This window comes from Rhinolophus hipposideros (genome assembly GCF_964194185.1).
Source record: "Rhinolophus hipposideros genome assembly, chromosome: 15".
Taxonomy (NCBI): Eukaryota; Metazoa; Chordata; class Mammalia; order Chiroptera; family Rhinolophidae; genus Rhinolophus; species Rhinolophus hipposideros.
Window position 1 is genome coordinate 67,027,214 of NC_138061.1, and position 20,264 is coordinate 67,047,477.

At 44.1% G+C, this 20,264-nt stretch overlaps 1 protein-coding gene across 9 annotated transcripts; it reads left to right on the top strand.

Moving 5' to 3' along the window:
- The first annotated feature begins 1,079 nt into the window (after positions 1 to 1,079).
- Positions 1,080 to 19,916, top strand: HNRNPF (heterogeneous nuclear ribonucleoprotein F). 9 transcript variants are annotated; one of them, XM_081074487.1, is made up of 6 exons: positions 1,080 to 1,134; positions 1,455 to 1,520; positions 11,454 to 11,611; positions 12,273 to 12,405; positions 13,684 to 13,745; positions 18,021 to 19,916. In XM_081074487.1, the coding sequence occupies exon 6, from the start codon at positions 18,070 to 18,072 to the stop codon at positions 19,318 to 19,320; it is 1,251 nt and encodes a 416-aa protein (XP_080930613.1). In that variant the 5' UTR covers positions 1,080 to 1,134; positions 1,455 to 1,520; positions 11,454 to 11,611; positions 12,273 to 12,405; positions 13,684 to 13,745; positions 18,021 to 18,069; the 3' UTR covers positions 19,321 to 19,916. The 9 variants fall into 9 exon arrangements, with proteins under 9 accessions (XP_080930613.1, XP_080930615.1, XP_080930620.1 ...); XM_081074489.1 differs by lacking the exon at positions 11,454 to 11,611 and having other exon boundaries at positions 1,455 to 1,550; XM_081074494.1 differs by lacking the exon at positions 12,273 to 12,405.
- The last annotated feature ends 348 nt before the right edge of the window (positions 19,917 to 20,264 follow it).

The window sequence follows — 20,264 nt, forward strand, 5'->3', positions numbered from 1 at the left end:
TACTTTTTTCTTTTTTCAAAAAAAATTTTATTGGGGAAAGGGAACAGGATTTTATTGGGGAACAGTGTGCACTTCCAGGACTTTTTTTCTTCCCAAGTCAAGTTGTTGTCCTTTCAGTCTTAGTTGTGGAGGGTGCAGCTCAGCTCCAGGTCCAGTTGCCATTGTTAGTTGCAGGGGGCGCAGCCCACCATCCTTTGCAGGACTCGAGGAATTGAACTGGCTACCCTGTGGTTGAGAGCCGGAGCACCAACCAACTGAGCCATCTGGGGCGGGGGCAGCTCAGCTGAAGGCGCCATGTTCAATCTTAGTTGTGGAGGGCGAAGACCACCATCCCTTGCAGGACTGGAGGAGTTGAACCCGCAACCTTGTGGTTGAGAGCCCAGTGGCCCATGTGGGAATCGAACCCTGCAGGCTAAGGAGTTAGGAGCACAGAGCTCCAACAGCCTGAGCCACCAGGCCAGCTCCTATTTTTTTCTTCTTTATGAAGACTTTCCAAAAACAAAATGATAATAATTATTGAATCTAGAACCTATCAAGAAAATCTGCTCCACTGTCTCAGGCGGTAGCCATCCATTTTCAGCCAGCAGGTAGGCTCAGGTACTAACTGAAAACTGCATTCCCCCTGAGTCTTGAGTCACCTTCAGAGGCTTTGGGACTTCTTAGCCCAAGTGACAGTCCCATGAGCAACCTCAGTCAACCTATTGATTCCTCCCTGAAGCCTGCCCTCAGAACCTCCTTCATCCATCTCTGCTGTTCAGTTTCCTCTTTCTTCCTCGGCAGGAAACGACTCTCATTTACTTCTCTCATGCTGGACTTTAACCCAGGCATCCTTGGGCTCACTGTTTGGGGGCCTCCCCCAGTCAGTAACTTAAACAGCAGTAGGCAAACGCATTCGTCGTCTGAGCCAGGCTTGCCCGCGACCCGCCGCCACCCTCGGTGCACCCTACCCTCCGTAGGCTCCGGCCCCGCCCCCTTCCGACTGACCAATCCCCGGCTCTGCTCAGAGCGCGTCACAATGGCGGCCCTGCAGCACCGCCCCCGGACGCCTGCCGCGAAGGCCACGCCCCGCCACGGTCTTTGCGTCCTTCCGGTTCTGTTGTGGAAGTAGGACTGCGTCTCGTCCTCCTGGAAAAGGTGGGGTTCCGCGGGGAAACCGACCCTCGGTCGCGCGGGCAGCCAGAAGCGAGGTTGGGGCGCGGGCTCCCGGGGCTGCTGCTCCCGGGTGCTGGGCCGCAGAGCCGAGCGGAGACGGGCACACCGAGAGCAGCCGCGCTTCCCTAAGCGCCGCGTGCGCTCGGCGGGCGGGAGTTGTGGGCACCGGCCCGCCGCGCGCCTGACCTCCTCCCCCAGGCCCCGCCCAGGGCGCGCTGCCAGGGGTTTCCATGGTGATGGTAAACAAGCCTCAACTGCTTCAGTTACAACTGCCAAGTCTCCTGCGTTCTACCCTCCTCTAGGTGCTCAGCGACCACCAAGGTGCCGGGTGTGAAGAAGAGCGGGAGCGTGGAGACTCGGAGCCCGAGGTGAGGGGCGGGACGGGCGGAATCTCCGAGGTCAGTAGCCGCACCCCTGGGACTGACCGGGGACTGGGCGCCCTCGAGGTAGGGGCGGCGGGGCTGGGAATTGGGTTTGTCCCACATGAGCCTGAGGTCGAGGGCCTTCCTTTGGGGGACTAATCTCAGGGCTGACATTTGGGGTCCGAAGACGACGGGCCCGCGGCGAGGAAGAGAAAGAGGGCCCCGTGCGGAGCCCCGGCGCCTCGGCCGGGAAGAAGGGGCGGGTGACGGTCGGAGAGGGCATTTGGTTAAGAGGGAAAGCAGCCCCTCCACGTGGCCGGGAGCGCCGGGCCGCCGCGCAGGGCTGGTCGGGAGCTGACTCCTCCCCCTCCCACGTTCCCGCTCGCCCGGCCTCCACTTTCGGCCTCGGCCGCCGGCCTTCCTTCCTTCCTTTCGCTGCGGCGTGTGTGCGCTGAGCGCTGCCCTGCGTGTGTCTCCTGCCCCGAGAGGTATTGTGCCTGCATTTTGGCTGAAACTCTGGTTCTTACTATCTTTGCCTGTTGACCACACTTCGGCTGCGTGAAGTTGATCAGTTAGCCGTTTCCTTTTTCCTTGTCTTTTACGTCTTCGTATCATTGAATATGCTGGTGGTTCTTGACTGCGCCTAACAAACTTAGGGACACTGTAGGCTCGCGCACTGCGCCCACTGCTTCCCCTGTCTTGCGTGGTTCCCGGAAGGTGGCGCCGGCGGCCTGGGTGACGCCGCGCCAGTCGCGTGGACCCGACCTGCCCTGGTGTTTCATAGCAAGAAACGGTTGGGAAGCCGCACGCCGGGGAGAGCCCCCTTCGCAGGGCACTTAGGCGGCGGCCTTTCTGCGTCCCGTTGATCCCGCGGGGTCCCTTCGCGGCAGTTTCCCCTGGAGGCCCGAGGACGGAAGAGCGTGCTTAACTGGTTTTCACAACTGTTCGCGGGGTGTCGGGGCTCCCTGCCATTGCAGGCTGGGATGGGGGGTGACGAGAGAGGAACCCGCGAGCGGCTGCGCGCTGGAGGGGCCCGTGAGGCCGCGGCAGCTTCCGGGCACCGCGCGGGGCGGCGGGTCGAGGAAGGAGACGCGGGGCGCCGGAGCTTGCGGGCGGCCCTGGCGCGTCGCAAACCTGGCGGAGCAGGGAGCCTTTGGAATGCTGAAATAATCTTTTAATTCACAACGCCATCGAAACTACCCATCTTAATGTAATTCTCACTATTTCAGTCACGTTTTTAAAAGTTTACTATCTGTTTCTGAATTTCTTTCTAGTAATGAAAATACCTTGGGCTCTCTGGTTAGACAAAACATGTTAGGATCTATCGGTGAAAAGTGATGTTTTCAGTGCTAATTTCTAGACGAGATTGCTTTGTTACGGATGTTAAAGAGTCCATTCTTTGTCTTGGGGAATCTCATGTTCCTGTCTGCATTTCTGTAAATTGAGTAGGTTTGTTATTTCCATGTTATGGTCTTTTTGTTTTTAGTTTTTTTTATTTTAGTAACATTCTTTTTGTAATATTTGCTTTTATTACCTTTTTAAAAATGACAAGTGACTGGTTTCACTTGAGTATTGTTACAAAGCTCCCATTAAACAAAATATTCAAGTAAAAATGTGAATCGACTTAAGGGCAGAGAGTGATTCAATAGGTTTGTCAGTCCTTGTATAGGAGGGCCAAAACTGAAGGAGCCTGTGGAGGCACACGGTGCCCATCAGGGAAGGTGTCTGGAGAAACTGCGGAAATGGGAGGGTTTCCCCCTTCCACAGAGGTAACTTCCCCAAAACTTCCCCTCCCCAGTGTGAGCTCTAGCTCTCAGGTTCTTTGTAGAACCACATTGATTGACGCTTACTGGGTTCGGCACAGAGTTAGGTGTTTTACAACATTTTCTTAATCACATGCTCATAACCAGGCTATAAGGGGGTATTGCTTTTATCCCCCATCTTACAGATGAGAAAATGGAGGCTGGGAGACAAGAAGACACTTGACCAGTGACACAGCTGGGACTAGAACTCAGGTCTTTTTGACAGGAGCAGCCCTCTCCTGCCAGAGCCTCTGCCCCAACCTGGTTGCCCTGAAACAGGGTTCTTGTGGAAGACAAAAGGCAGGGCAGAAGGAGAACCAGGCTCAGCTAAGACCAGCCTGGTTTTACAGCACGTTCCAGGCCTAAGATTTTTATCCATAAACATTTCAGCTTTTTTTTCTAAGGACCATTAAAATATAATCACAATATCATCACACCTAAAGAAAGAATAATTCTTTGATATTAACAAATACCCAGTGTTCAAATATACTTGATTGTTTAATAAGTATTTTTATATAGCTGGTTGGTTTGAATTGGGATCCAAATAAGGTCACACCTTAATATTTGGTAGATTATATCTCTTTAAGTTATGTTTTAATCCAGAGCAGTCCTGTCCAATAGAAATAAAATGCAAGCCACATAGCTAATTTTACATTTTCTAATAGTAAAAAAAAAAAATGCAATTCACTTTATTAATTTACATTAAGCTAATGTAGATCCAAAATATTCATCGTGTAAATTTTTTAATTATCTTTAAATTTCTTTGAAACTAAATTTTCAAAATCAGGTGTGTACTTTATATTGACAGCACATATCAATTTGTACCAGCCATTTCAAATATGACAAGTGGCTGTCTTATTAGTAAACATCATCAAGAGGTTCTCTGCTTTTAAAAGATGCTTTTAGAATCTAGAATTTGTAGAATTCCTTCCTTACTCTGGGTTTTTCTGATTGCATTCCTATGGTGGTGTTTGAATCTCTGCACTCTGTCTGCATTTCCTGTAAACGGTAGTTACCTCTAAAGGCTATTCTGATTCTGTTGAGATTTTTTGTGGAAATAACTTCATTTGAGGGACTGTGTACTCCTGCCAGAGGGCACATATTGGTTGGCGGTTCCCTTTTTCTGATGTTAGCAGGCTTTGGTGATCATTCCCTGGATCCACTGTTTTGTTAATGATTTCCAAATTATTTTATATTTTAAATATTTCTCATTTATTAGCAGGAATACTTATATAAAGAAATTGCTTTCGTTAATCACTTGATTACTTTAAAATGTACTTTATAAAAGGCAGGTTACGTTTTTTTTGATTCCTTATGTTTATCAATATCCAGCATAATGAATTGAATCCCTAGCATGTGCCGAAGACAATTTTTAGGATATCATTATGATTTTAAAACATAGGTTGTTTTAATGTAGGTTTTATTCTCTTTGATGCTCAAATTACCCACTTTTTGGCCAGTGGGAGACATTCGTATTGCTTCCTTAGTTAAGTGGATCCACAAAAGTTGATTCAACTGGACCTCTAGTGATGGACAATTGGGTTGTTTCTAGTTTTTTTCTATTAGGAAGTGCTGCAGTGAATAGCCTTTGCAGGTGTCTTTTTCCTGTTTTGACCAACAGGGGTTGAACCATTTAATATTGCCACAAACAGTATTTGAGAGAGTCTGCTTATTATCTACAACTTTGTCAAGGGAATGTGTTTGCAAACTTTTAGTTAGATATTTTAAATGTCATTTCATTTAAAATTTTAGTTTATCTTATATAGGTGAGATAGAGCATCTTTTTATGTTTAAGAGCATTTCTTTTTCTGTCAACTGTCCATACCTCTTTTTGGATTGTTGGACATTTTGTCTCTTTAGTTCTTACACTTGGGAAAGATATTTGTAATTTAATTCCTGTTTCATCATTTGGTATTTTTGCTTAGCTTATGGTGGTTTTAGTCATGCATGCATTTTCCCAAGTTCTGGGTTTTGTGTCATGGTCAGGAAAATTCCCACTCTCAGATGATAGAGGAATTCATCTATTCTCTACTTTATTATTTAGGATATTTCTTAGTGTTTCTCACAAAATATGAAATATTCTTAGTTAACATTTTGCCTTCATTAATATGTCAGTGCGACAAACTGCAGTCATGATTAACTGAAATGATGAACTACAGTTGCATTCCTGGAATAACCCCAACTTGGTCATCGTGTGTTATTGCTTTGTGTGTTACTGGATTTGGCTGGCTAACATTTATTTTAGGATTTTTCCTGAGTTTTCATGAGTGAAAGTAGCCTGTGAAACTTGGTGCAAAAGTAACTACGGCTTAAAAGGTTAAAAATAATCGCAAAAAACGGCAATTACTTTTGCATCAACCTAATAATTCTAAAACTCTTGGAAATGGAAAATCAATTCCAGATTGTTGTAGATCAAATGTAAAAATGCAGATGCAAACAGCAGGGCTTCATAAGTAAAAAAATAAAAATAAAAATGTTGCCTTGGACTAGGAAATAGTTCTTTTATTAATAAACAGGACATAAAAAGCGATATATAAGGGGGAAAATGATAAACTAGAATGAAATATTCTAAACTTCTTTTAGGCTTCCCGTGACAGTGTGCCTTTTCTTTTTCGAAAATTGTCATCTACTATGAATATTAAAAATTTCTATTTTTATAATTTACATTGCAAAGATGACCATCACTGACGTCTCCATTCTTCACCTTCCCTAATTGAGATCTCTGTTCTGCTTTACACAGTATTTGTTTAGAATAGTGCTGTCCAATAGAATTATGATATGAATGACATTTTCTCTTTATTGAGATATAATTCACATACTATGCAGTTCACCCTTTTAAAGGGTACAATTCAGAGGTTGTTAATATATTCACAAAATTGTAAAAACAATCACCACTAATTACGGAACATTTTCTTATGTTAAAACACCGTTAAGCATTTCTGGGATAAATTCTACTTGGTCCTGGTGTATAATGCTTTTTATATGTTGCTGGATTCGGTTAGTACTTTGTTGAGGAATTTTGCATCTGTATTCATAAGGGATATTAACATGTAGTTAGCCTTTTCTTGTGATAGCAGAATGGTTTTGGTATCATTGGTCTGCTAGGACTGCTATAATAAAATATTACAGGCTGAATGGTTTAAACAATGGAAATGGATTCTCTTCGTTCTCGGCCAGAAGTCCTGGATCAAGGTGTCAGCAGTGTTGGTTCCCTCTGAGGGCCATGAGGAAAGGATATGTTCCAGACCCCTCTCTTTATTTTGTATAATGGTATTCTCCCTGTGTCTTCACATTGTCTTCCCTCTGTGTTTTTCTGTCCTAATTTCCCTTATATAAGAACACCAGTCATATTGGCTCACTCTAATGACCTCATTTTTAACTTAATTATCTCCGGAAAGACTCCAAATCCAGTCACATTGTGAGCTACTAGGGGTTCAGCATGTGAATTTTTGGGACACAATTCAGCCCGTAACGGGAATACTGGCCTTTTAGAATGAGTTGGGAAATTTTTAATATTTCAATCCAGTATATTTTAATATAGTTGGACTAACTCTATACATCCAGAATATTTCAACATGTAGTCAATATTTGAAAATTGATTTTACATTCTTGTTTTAATCTTTGCAATTCAGTGTGCATTTTATACTTACAGCACGTCTCATTTTGTACTTGCCACATTTCAAGTGTTCAGTAGCCACATGTGGCTAGTGGCTACCATATTTTTATTCTTTGTACCTAACCAGTTCAGCAGTTTTTCTCTATACTGTAAATTTAGGAGTTTTACCACATACATGCGTTGGGTTGTGTTTTTCTAAAATACCTTTTGGGAACGACACAATTTATCTTAAAGCCACAAAATTTCCTTCCATTCTGTATCTGTTCTCTTGCCTCCATTTTGTGTCTTTTTCTCTTGGAACTTCTGTTATTCACATGTTAATTTCTCTTGTCCCAAGTTATATCTTATGTCCTGCAAATTGTATATCTTTTTCCCCTTACCTGTTTCTAGTTTTTTTCCCCTCTCTTTATTTCTTCAACTTGGTTTTCCAGGCCACGATCCTTTCTTTCAATTCATTACTAACTTTATAAATTTTAAACTCAATTTTTAGTATCGGAAAGATTTTAATTTTGTAGTTGAGTATCTGAAAGTGCTCGCTATTTTTGGTTAAATATTTACGGTTTTGTCTAGCACTTGCTCTCTGCAAACTGCTGTTCTGAGCTGTTGTCTGATGTATGGTATTTCTGAGTGCTGGAGACACTCTTGCGTACATTGTCCACGTGTCTTCCCTCCTCTTGGTTTTCTCGTCTCCACTTGGTTTTCTCCACTCCCCCAGGATAGTGTGCTGTGGGTCCGAGTGGTGAACACTGAGCATTCTCCACTCCTGTGGCAGCTGTATGGCACCTAACAAGGTGTCAGCTCTCCACAGAGCCCCAGGAGGAAGCTCTAGGCCCCCTGAGGGACACCTTCTGGAGGCGGCTGTGGACACGTACTGCCTGCCAAGGTCTCCCTGGAGACCATAAGCTGCCCTCCCCCCAGCTCCAGATCTGCTGCTTGCCCACCTAGGGGCTGCTTGCTTCAAAGGTGCGAGTTACAGGAAAGTTGGGAGGAAGACTGTCTTCATAGCAGTTGTATTTTCTATAGCAGAATACCATCCCCGCCGTCGTCGTCGTTGTCGTGTCTCCACCCCCCCCACCCCCCACCCCCCCCCTCCCAATACACACACCCCATTTCCTAGCAAGGCTAGAATCATGTTTTCTACTGTGGGGAAAGCCTACTAATACAGATGATGAAATTTTCAATTGAGAACAGATTTTACCTTTAGCAAGGGAAGTCTAATAACAGTTTCTTTTTCATGAAGACCTCACCTGATACATTTTTGTTCTCTGTTAACTTTAGATCTTGATTTTTTGAGTCACCTGCAAAATGCAATCAATATAGAACAATAACTGTCCAATACTGTAGAAATGTGGCTAGTCCAAATTGATATGGGCTGTAAGTGTAAAATACACACGGGCTTTTAAGATTTAATACGAAAAAATGTAAAATTATTAAAGTTAAAAAACAGCAGTGTTGCTTGTTCTGTTGTGTAAAAATTTATCTCTATGTTAATTTTAATACAAGCATTACAGATATAGTTCATCTAACATATTATACTATTTTTGCTTTTTAGTTAACTCAGCTTTTGAGAAATGAACACTGAGGAAAAAGTGTATTATTACTCCCAGACTTAGTTACAATAAGTAAACTAAAGGGCCTGACAGTTAAAACATAATAAACAGCTTTCCTGTTGCTTACAGATCATGACATACACCCTTTGATGGATAAAAATGTAGTAATAGCAATAAACACTTAAAATAATAGTAATGTATTTCATGATCTATCTACAGCTTCTCTCTTTTAAACAGTTTTGTGTATTGAACTTGACATGTGCAAATTAGATCAGAGTTCTCACACTTCAGGTGCATGAGCCCCTTGACATTTTAGGTACAACAGTATGTGTGGGCGCATTTTTTTTTTTTTAATAAGTTGGTCTAGGCCTGCATCATATTATCAAGTGAGTCCCTGGCAGCAAGAAATGTTTAAAAGCTACTAAATTGGGACTTTATAAAATTGGTGGGTTGGAAGAGACTTGAGGTTTTCAATATAATTTCTAGTAGAGAATGAAAACACAATAAATAGGGGTCTGGGATTATGACAGAAAATTGCTTCTTCCCCAGAACTCTCTGCTCCTCAAGTGGAAAACAGACATGAGCAGCAGAAATGATAATCAAATCCTCTTGTGGATTTAATAAGAAACTGAATATAAAGATTAAAAGGATTTACTACAAAATAAAAATATTTATACAAAGCAACCAACACCAAACAAACATATCCTGGTAAAGGGTTGCATTTTAAAAATATAAAGAATTTGAAAAAGTATTCAGGGGGAATAAGTAGGGTAATAAACAAAGGAAAAAAAGAATAATAATTAAACTTACACTTTGAAACCTTAGGTCGGGGGTAGGCATTGCTTCTGGTGTATTTAAATGTCACTTTCTCAGAAGCCCTATGTAAGTTAAATCTCCATTTTCTAGTTTTTGGTCATTTCAGAATTTGTCATCAGACCTTTTTTTCTTTCATTGGTTTCCCAGTTCACTGTTCTGTGGACCTAGCACAGTGCCTGCATCATGTAAGAGCACAGAATGGCTCTGTTTGGTTAATTTTACCTACTGCACATCAACCAAATCCTTTCACATGGGCAATTTCTACCACAGTGTTTCTGTTGCAGGGTACTGTCAGCCTTCCTAAAATTGCCTAATTCCTTCCCATCTTATTTCCATGCATCTGTTCTCACCTTTCATTCTCCAGACAGCAGTTACACTGTTCTGTTGAAAAGCAAAACAACACATTTTGAAACAATTACATGATTTTCTGTTGGCCTTTGAATAACGTCCAAACTACCAACCAGGCCTTCAAGGCTATAGCCATCTTCCTCGGCTTCCCTCCTTTGTTGGGTTCAGCCCTGGCTGCAGGGGTTTGCAGGTGTCTTCTGTCTCAGCACAACAGGCTACCTGTGTCTTCTGTACATGTTGTTCCTTTGTTGGCAGGAATCATTATCATGAGTGATCAATTATTAACACTCCTCTTGCTAGTGTCACCAACCGGTTAAGCCCAAAAGGTTCATGTCCAACTACTTAACTGCAACAAATACATTCAAATAAAATAGGTGTGAAAATGCATGCCGGTCATGTAAATTACCAAGAATATATTTTGAGTTAGATTTTAAGAAGTGAAATAAATGCTTATGAAGCTGTCAAGGTACCCATTTCTATGTAGATATTCTTTCCAAAAACAAGCCAATTTTGTGGCTTAACTATTTTTTCCACAATATTGTTTTACTTCTCTTGAATGTGAGGTTTTAGTGTCTGTTTCTCACTTTCCATGGAATGGCTAGATTTTGAATCCTATCACTCAGCTTCAACAATTACCAATTATGGACAGTTTTTCTCTATATCCTCCATCTACTTCATTCAGATAATTTTGAGGCAAATCCCAGCCATCACACCATTTCATCCACAAATACTTCAAAATGCATTTCTAAAAATGAATTCCTTTATTTTTAAACCTAACTACAATGCTGTCATATTTAAAATAAATAACAAATTTCTGGTTAACATTCAAGTATCTGTTAACTTCTCATAAATGTTTACCAGTTTGCATAAATCAAGATGATTTAAGTCAAGATGCATTGTGAATCCTTGATAAATCTCTTAAATTTCTTTTATTCAATAAATGGCCCCTTGTTTTTTTCCATTGCAGCTAATTTGATGAAGGGCTGGCTCATTTGTATTTGTAGTTTCCTACAGTCTAGTCTGGCTTTGCAGACTACATCACCATATTCTTACCTAGTATCTTCCTCCTTCCCTATTAATTCTGTAATTTGGTAGTTATTTCTAGTTTTTCTTTTCTCTTAAAAATAATTTAATTACTAAAAGTGTTAAACATACACAAAAGTAAAACAATAAATAAGGAAACTCCCTATGCCATCACCCACCTTCAGTCATGACATGCATGCTGTTTCACCTGTATTCCCTCTCCTTCCAGATTAGAAAGATTCTAGACATCAGATGTCTCTAAATAATGACTCTTTTTAAAAAGATTTAAAATTATTTTCATTACGAGTCAAATAAAATCAAAGCAAACATCGTCACAAGTAAAATTGTCACTGCTCACATTTCTGCTATAGCCTTTTACGGTTTATTCATTTGAATCAGGATTTAAAGGTTCATAAAAATGGAACTACTTGTTAGGTATAAAATTTAAGAAAGATGCATATTTTAAATTTTTAAAAAAATTATGCAAACCATTTACATGAGTGTATGGTGAAACCTACAAAAGAAGGTACTGTATATCCACAAGTTTCCATTCTAAATTCTTCCTGCCTTCGGAGGTGCTTTTTCCCTTTAATTTTACGGTTTCTCTTTCCCTGGAAGCCTCGCGCTCCTCCCCACTCGCCCCCTCCCTGTCCCCGCTGGCTCTCCGGACTTTTCCCTGCCCTGGCACCTTTCCTGAGAACTCGCTCAGAACCGTCTTCCTCGTTGCTTTTCTTCCTCCTCCCCCACTTCCTGCCTGGGCCGCCCGCGCGGGCCGCACCTGCAGAACGCGTTTCCATTGGTGACATCTTGGCGGGCCCGTCGGTGGCACTTCCTCCTTTACACCCCGTGACCCACGTCCGGCTCGCCGCCCTCCCAGTCACGCGGCCTCTGCCTCCGGGACGCAACCCCGCGCGCGGCCTTCCGGACTCCGGACCCGTCGTGGTGAGCTGCCGCGAGCGCGCGACCCCCAGCCGCCCGCCCCCCGTCGGCCGTGGGTGGGGAGCCCTTCCCCACACCGCCCCCCGCTTTCTTCCCGCCTTGGCTGCCCCGGGAAGTGCCCCCGGCCGGGCGAGCCAGCGGCCCCTGCGGGTCCCGGGAACTCTCCCCGGCCTCCCTCGGAAGCCCCCGTAACCGGGAGCTCCGCCCCCGCGCCGTGGCTCCGGGCGGCCCGGCCCGAGAACTTCCTGCCCTCAGCCCCCGCGGGAGCACTCTTTCTCTGCGGCGCCCGCCGGCGCCCCTCCCCGGAGCCTGCCCCCCCGCCGTGCGTCCCCCCCGCCCCATCCCCCACGAGGCCCAGGAGCCTCTCCCCCCCCGCCCCCCCCCAGCTCGCTCCGCACCGGAAGCGCCCGCTGACCCCGCCCAGGCGCGGGTAGGGGCGCGCAGGGGTCCGGCCCTGGCCCCGGCTGGGCGGATAGAGACTGTCGCGGCGCCGGGTGGCGGCGGGCTGAGCTCCCACCCTTGTAGCCCGGCCCGGCGGGTCCCGGGAGCTCGGCGTCCGAGACCGCGGCCTCGCTTCCCGCCGAAACCGCTCGGGCGCGCCCCTGGTGGCGCCGAGCTTCAGCCTCCGGCGAGCGCGCGGGTAGCCAGGCGGTTTCGATTTCAGGTTCTTACGGGAGATGCACCTGGACTGGCCCCGGAGCCCTCTGCGGTTTTAAGCGTCGGGTGGAACTGGGGTCCTTTGGTTGTAGCCCGTGTTCACTTGGGGAAAAGAGAAATCCGCCCTGCTCGGTTCAGCGGTAAGTCTGACGGCAAAAACGTCAACTGCGTGACCCTTGAGGCGGCGTCCTCCGCGGGTTGAGATTGAGCAGAACTTTTTGAGTGATTAAGGCGTCCCGGACAACCTGTGTTTTGCGTGTTGCCAGCTGTAGGTTGAAATCCGTTTACAAATAAGGGTGAGAATGGTCTTCGGGTCTCCCTGGAACAGGACTGAAGGAGGGTGAAGCCAGGCTCCCCCCGAGTTCTTGATCCCTGAACCTTCGAGAACGTGGGAGGTGCCGTTGAAGCCGCCCTGTTTGTTGCGCAGATAAAGCTGGGCCGTCGGGCCGCGGGGCGCGCCCGGCCTATCTCGATTGGCTCCGCCGGCAGCCGACCAAGTCCTGTCTAACCGGTTGGGGGCAGGAGGAACGTGTGCGGGCGGCCTCGCGAGTCCGGGCGGCCTGCGAGGAGGGCAGAAGCTCGGGCCCGGACCGCATCTGTCGCTTTGCCACGTTTCCCCCCAAATAGTCTCCTGGTAATCAGAGGACTCTAGTAGGAAGGCAAATACTATCCTTCTAAGACGACGCGTGCGGCGAAATTAACTTTCCCAGGCCTTTGTTTCCAAAACTAGGGAGGTAGCTCCTAGTTTTCAGGCGGCTTTATTCCCTGGGCTTCACATAGTCTAGGTCTTTGGGGGCAGCCTAGTCACTTGGCCGTGGGCGGTGGTAGTAATGGTGTTTTTCCTTTTGAAAAGCACGTTTCAACATTTCCTCTTCTTACTCCTCAGTCAATTAAAAGGTCAATGTCAGGGTACAAAAAGTGAAGTTACCAAGTAAACTGGGAAATAAAGTATTTTTGAGTATCTCCACCCTGCCCCCAGGGATTTTATAAATTGTAAAACTCTGTTAAACGATTTCTCACAAACCTTTCGCTAGCCTCCCTGCCAGTGAAGGTAGCGTCTCTGCGCACTGCCGCTCTGCCCTGCCCTTCCCCGGACAGCTCTGCTCTTGCCCCGCCAGCCCTCAGTATTTAAATTTTCTTCCTGCGATTCAGAGTCGTCCGTAGAGTTTGAATAGGTCTCATCAGGGCGAGTGGGGTTACCCTCTGTGCCCTGTGAAAAGGGTAAACCTTTTAAATGCTTGGGGTGGGCCTGGTGTGTTCTGGACTCGGAGTCCCAGCCCTGCCGGCTTTCCCGGTGTCCCCCAGCCCGGCCGCCGCTCCCGGGACTGCCGCCTCCGCCTCCGGCACTGCCGAGTGCTTCGGTCGCTCTGCTCAGTACTCCAGCACTGACGCAGGACGACTGTATCGCTCTTTTCTAGGATAACTCGTATCGACCAGGAGTGTCTCGGACTGTTGGCACCCCCACCCCTTGTTCTTTAAGGTGAGCTTTTTTTTTCTTTTTAAAGTAATTACTTAGTTTCTATTTGAATTATTACATTCAAGCAAAAATTTTTCTTAGAAATGTGAAGTAAAAATTTTCGTGTTACTAGCTGTAAATCTAACGTTCAGCAGAACTGCAAGACTTTTCTGAGTTTTAGTTAATGTCCTAAGTACTGTAAGTCCGCAAAGGATCTAAATGTGTAGAGGATTCTGAGGGCAAGAGTGAGGCTATTGTATAATATTAGCACCAGAAATTAGGTTTGAATTTCATTCAAAGTTCAGAAGAATAAGAAATTAAGTCATAGGACTTTAAATGAGAAATCAAAGGTAAGAATTTTGGAGTAAAAATAAGCAATAAATGTTTGAGTATAGACATGTGTTTTGGGAAAGAATGCTCTTTTTACCTTGCCTTCAAAGAAATCTCTGTTTTTTGAAACATTTTCTGAAACATTTGTGATCTGTATTGTATTAGGCATTTTATTTTTTATTCTTTTTTGTTTTTTTTTGTGGTGCTTAATTACACAGTTAATTCTTATATGAAATGTCTTTTTTATGCTTCTTGCATGTGTTTTTCAGCCTAACCAGGGAGGTGTTGAACCCACACACACTTCACCCTCAGTTAATCTCTTGCTAATCTTTGGGCTGCTTTGCTGGGGGTGGGGTAACAGTGACCAACAGAACAGACAGGGTCTGTCCCTCATAGACTCTTAATGCAGTTTTGAAGACACCTTTTAAACAAATCACAGTAAGAATGCTATGGGAGCATAGAACTACAAGATTTAGTTTATTGAAGGGGAAGGTCTTTTGGAAAAGTGGAATATTTGACCTGAGACTTTAAGGATTAGTAGGATTTAGCTAGACAGAAGGTTGAGTGGAATTTACTTGGAGAGAGAATTAACATGTGTCAAAGGGAGCAGAGAGCCTGGCACATTCCAGACACGGGAATAAACATTTAAAGTTGGGGTGTGGGCTAGATAGTGTCCTGTGGTTTGTGTAACATCAGTGAGAAGCCGCCAAGGACTTGGAACAGGAGTGACATCAAATCACCTTAAAAGAGCACTTCAGTTGCTGATTAGGTTACAATAGGGCTAACTATTAAGCTTGGAGAAATTGAAGATCCAAGTATCCTGGAATGGGCTTTTGGTATGGGAAGTAAAAGGTAATAAAAGAGCAATGCAGAAAGTAAATGATTAAATATATGGTGATGGAAGGAGAACTGACTCTGGGTGGTGAACACACAATGGGATTTATAGATGATGTAATACAGAATTGTACCCCTGAAATCTATGTAATTTCACTAACAATTGTCACCCCAATAAATTAAAAATTAAAAAAATTTAAAAAAAAGTAAATGACAATTACATAATCGGATCACAAAGAAAAGAATTACTGAGCTCATACTTTGCCGTGCAGTGCGCTGGGGCTGAGTACGGAGCTGTGAGAAGCCTTGATTGTTGAAGTCCAAAGTTACTTAGTAAGGGTTGGAGGTGTGGTTAGGGTGGAGAATGGCACCACCTGGGAGAGAGGACAAATTCATTGAATTTGAGTCCTTGGGAGAAGTTGTTCAAGGATTACTTTAGTTTCCTTCTAGAGCCTCTTGACAGGTAAGGCCATTTATGCTGCAGCCAAGGTGCTATAGAAGTTTCAGAGTAAAAGGCTTTGTTCGTTTATGGTACTTGGGGAGCTGTGGAGTAAAGTTCTGTATACCATTCTGGGTTCAAGGAGCCTAAGGCTGGGGACGGGTGTCTTGAGTGCAGTGCTAGTTGTGGAGATGAGATCGGATGAGGCTGCCTACTGAAGGACAGGGCACAACCCCAGCGATTATGTACGCAGAGGAAAGACTCAGGAAGAGGCTGAGAGAGCGTCTAAGGAATTAACAGGAGATAGTTGCACCAGGAACTAAGGGAAGAAAGGATTTTCAGACGGCACAGTTAACTCGTGTAGAAACAAATAAGATGAGGGTAAGAAAATACTTGTCCTCTTTCTTGCCATGGAGGTCCTTGGCAGAGTGAGATTGTGCATTTTCAATGGTGGGTGCATGGGGGTTGACAATGGAGGCCTTTTGAGATTTTAATTGAAAGGGAAAGCAAATTGATATCAGGAAACATATGTATTCCAGGATTAGTTAGAAAAGTGTGGTGATAAAGAATTTGTTGAGGTTGGATGGAGATGGGACCAGAGCAGATTTGTAGATAATGATCTTGGTTGTAAAGACCAGCAATTCCTTGTTTATAAATTCCTAGACTTTGTGGCAATTTCCTTCACGTGGTCCCTATTCTTTGAGTAGATGATGATCAGAAGTAAGGGAAAATTAGAATATAGGGATTTAGGACAGACGAGGTTGGGGACCCTGATTTTCTACACTAGCAATTCCAAAATTGGGGTAATTTTACCCACCAGGGAGTGTCTGGAGACATTTTTGGTTGTCACAGCAGGGGATGGGGATGCTACTGGCATGTGGTGGGTAGAGGCCTGGGGTGCTGCCCAGCGTCCTGCAGTGCGGGGCCTTCCCTCACAGCGAAGAGTGTGTGGTCCAAAATGTGAACCATTTACCCCCTCTGTTCCACTGAGCCACTCAGTACACCCAGGGAACAGATCCGTGCAGCCTCCTGGGACACTTTTTATTGGGTACACAACAATGAAGGAGGAAGTGCATACAAATTGTTGGTTTATTACATAAAATATTTAAATTATGAAAATTATGAGAGGTCAAAATGTAACTTGTCATTAATTTGTTTTCCCTGGTACTAGTGCAGTTGAGCATTTCATATATTAACAGTTTGCTTTTCCTTTGCTTAAATTTGTCTCTCCATGCATCCTAATTTTTAAATCATGGGGGTTTTAAGAAAAATTAGTTTAGGAACTATATTTGTCCATATTTTGCTCCAGTCGTGTAAATACCCCATTCCATCTGGGATGTTTTTGTGATTCATTTGAGTTAAGGTTCTATTTTATCTTTTTCTATTCATGTGCCCACATTTCTTGAAAAGGTATCTGTTTCTGCATCTATTACATTTGATGTAAAATGACAGTTTAATGAAATATTTAATTTCCATACTTACATGTACCCATTTTGAACATTGATTGCCAAAAGTACATTTTTGGCCCTATCAATATTTTTATTGTCTCTGGTATGCGTATATTGCTACCCGATGGCTCAACTCCTATTCTGAAGACTGCCCTTCCACTTGGATCTGACCTTTACTCTCTCTCAATATAGACTCTGGGTGCCACGTGCATTTCACGACACCCTATGGGAGGGGCACGTCTCATCCATCTTGTACATGGAGAGGTGTTCATTCTCTTTCTTGGCAGTCTCAACAAAACATAGCAGTAAGCGTGGGTTTTATGTTAAGCCTTTTATTTATATATGAACTTTTGGAAAGCTTATAGTTTGATTTCCGTATTTGCAGTGTACGTAACATTCGGTTGATGGACTTGTCTGCCAGGCTGGATATGTCTTCACACTTGGCCTCACACTTAACTCATTTTCTTTGATTTGATAATTTAGGAACAAAATGATCCATAGACCCTGGAATCCACTGTTGTCTTGTGTCTTCTCGACACTGATCTCTGGTTAACCTAGTGTCAAAACATTATTATTCTATATTGTGGTTCAAAATAGTCCGTTCATCACTTGTTTTTTACTTCTGTAGTGTTTTGCCACAAACAAGCAAATTGGTTAAATGAAAGACTTGTAGTTTTAGAAGAATTTCACAGAGGAGCTCTTATAAATGAAGTACCAAATTTCATCATGACAAATATCTGGAGTAAATATGTAACAATATGTTCTAACCTGACTAATAATTTAGATGCCCCTATATTCAAGGCACCAAGTTACACCTATCCTGCCTTTTATTAATACTTTAGCGATGCAATAATACACCCCATGTTTTCCGCCAGTTCTGAATTCTCTTACTGTTTCTGAATGTTGCTTCCATTCTTTCGTTCTTCCCTTTTACAACTTACACAATTGATTATTTATAGATTTTGATTTACTGACTGAAGCTTCTAGGTCACTATTTTGCTCTTCAAATTTTACTCTCCATTCCATTTCACCTTTTTTTTTTAAGACCTGGTTGGTTCTTTTCAAGTCTGTGAATACTATGCATATTTTTGGAGAGACCTGGAATTGAATCCCAGATCAAATGTACTTTGTGTATTTCAACTTCACTTAGCCTATCTCATCAGTAAAATGGAGAAAACCCTATTTACTGCATAATCTTGTTACACATATTAAAGGGAAAATTACGTGGTTTTTTTGCTTTCTTTTCAGCCACCAAGGCAGCAGCTGACTTGTTTGAAGTCTGCCCTGTCAAGTGTCCATGATGCTGGGCCCCGAGGGAGGTGAAGGCTTTGTGGTCAAGCTCCGTGGCCTGCCCTGGTCCTGCTCTATTGAGGATGTGCAGAATTTCCTCTCCGGCTGCATAATTCATGGTGGGGCTGCAGGCATCCATTTCATCTACACTAGAGAAGGCAGGCAGAGTGGTGAGGCTTTTGTTGAACTTGAATCAGAAGATGATGTGAAAATGGCCCTTAAAAAAGACCGGGAAAGCATGGGACACCGGTACATTGAGGTGTTCAAGTCCCACAGAACCGAGATGGATTGGGTGTTGAAGCACAGCGGCCCAAACAGTGCTGACACCGCCAACGATGGCTTCGTGCGGCTTCGAGGACTCCCATTTGGATGCACCAAGGAGGAGATTATTCAGTTCTTCTCGGGGTTGGAAATCGTGCCAAACGGGATCACCTTGCCTGTGGACCCTGAGGGCAAGATTACAGGGGAAGCCTTTGTGCAGTTTGCCTCCCAGGAGTTAGCTGAGAAGGCTCTAGGGAAGCACAAGGAGAGAATAGGCCACAGGTATATTGAAGTGTTCAAGAGCAGTCAGGAAGAAGTTAGGTCATACTCAGATCCTCCTTTGAAGTTCATGTCTGTACAGCGTCCGGGGCCCTATGACCGTCCTGGCACGGCCAGGAGGTATATTGGCATTGTCAAGCAGGCGGGCCTGGAGAGGATGAGGTCCGGTGCTTACAGTGCAGGCTACGGGGGCTATGAGGAGTATAGCGGCCTCGGCGACGGCTATGGTTTCACCACCGACCTGTTTGGAAGAGACCTCAGTTACTGTCTCTCAGGGATGTATGACCACAGATACGGAGATGGTGAGTTCACTGTCCAGAGCACCACTGGACACTGCGTCCACATGAGGGGGCTGCCATACAAAGCCACAGAGAATGACATTTACAACTTCTTCTCTCCACTCAACCCTGTGAGAGTCCATATTGAGATTGGCCCGGACGGAAGAGTGACAGGTGAAGCTGATGTTGAGTTTGCCACTCACGAAGAAGCTGTGGCAGCTATGTCCAAAGACAGGGCCAACATGCAACACAGATACATAGAACTTTTCTTGAATTCCACAACAGCAGCTAGCAATGGGGCATATAGCAGCCAGATGATTCAAGGCATGGGGGTGTCGGCCCAGTCTACTGCCCAGTACAGCGGCCTCGAGAGCCAGTCTGTGAGTGGCTGTTATGGGGCTGGCTACAGTGGCCAGAACAACATGGCTGGATATGACTAGTTTTGTAGGAGCATTTGAGTTGTTGCAAATTTTCACAGGCAGCCAACAAGCAGTGAAAAGCAGTTAGAAGCTGTGGGACCCATTTTGCACCACGAGTTTGTGAAATCTGGATTAAAATATTACCTCTTCAGTGTTTTCTCATGCAAACTTTCTTCTAGCATGTGATATGGAGTAAACTAAAACTATTTTCAGCTTTTCTCACTATTTTGGTAGTGTACTTCAGAGTGATGTTATTTGAGTTAAAATAGTTTTAAGTATATCAAAGATAGATCTTTTACACCACATCACCGTGAACACTGGGGAGATGTGCTTTTTGGAAAACTCAAGGTGCTAGATCCCTAATTCAAAGAGGAACATTTCTCATGTTTGTTCATTCTATTTTATTTTCATTTAAAATCTTTTAGGCTAAGTTTAAGCTTTTTAAAAGTTAGTTTTGAAAATTGAGACACATTACTAATACTGTAGGATTGGTGAGGCCTTGACTTAACTTTCTTTGTAAACTGTGATTTCTTTTTGGGTGTATTTTGCTAAGTGAAATTTGTTAAATTTTTTGTTAACTAAATTTTTTTCTTAAAATAAAGACTTTTTCACAATGACTGGAATAGACTATCTGCTCACCAAAAAGTAGCAACATGGGTGGTTGAAGAGAATTCATATCAATGCTATATATAAGTCAGATTTTAAAAGTATTAAGTATAAGTGGTGGAAATCGTGACAAGAAACACAACCCAGAAAGTGTGAAGATGGAGTCCCAGCCTGCTGTGACTTTGGTGCCTCTTCTCCAGCCATTTGGAATGCCCTGCTGGTCCCTCACTTTATGCTGGAGCCACATCGGGTTTTCATAGCTAGAGATTTAGTTTGGAGTGCCGCATACATTGTGAGTCACGGGTCAGGTTTCTAAATAGGAAATGTGCTGGTCAAACATTCTTTTTTCACACTTAATG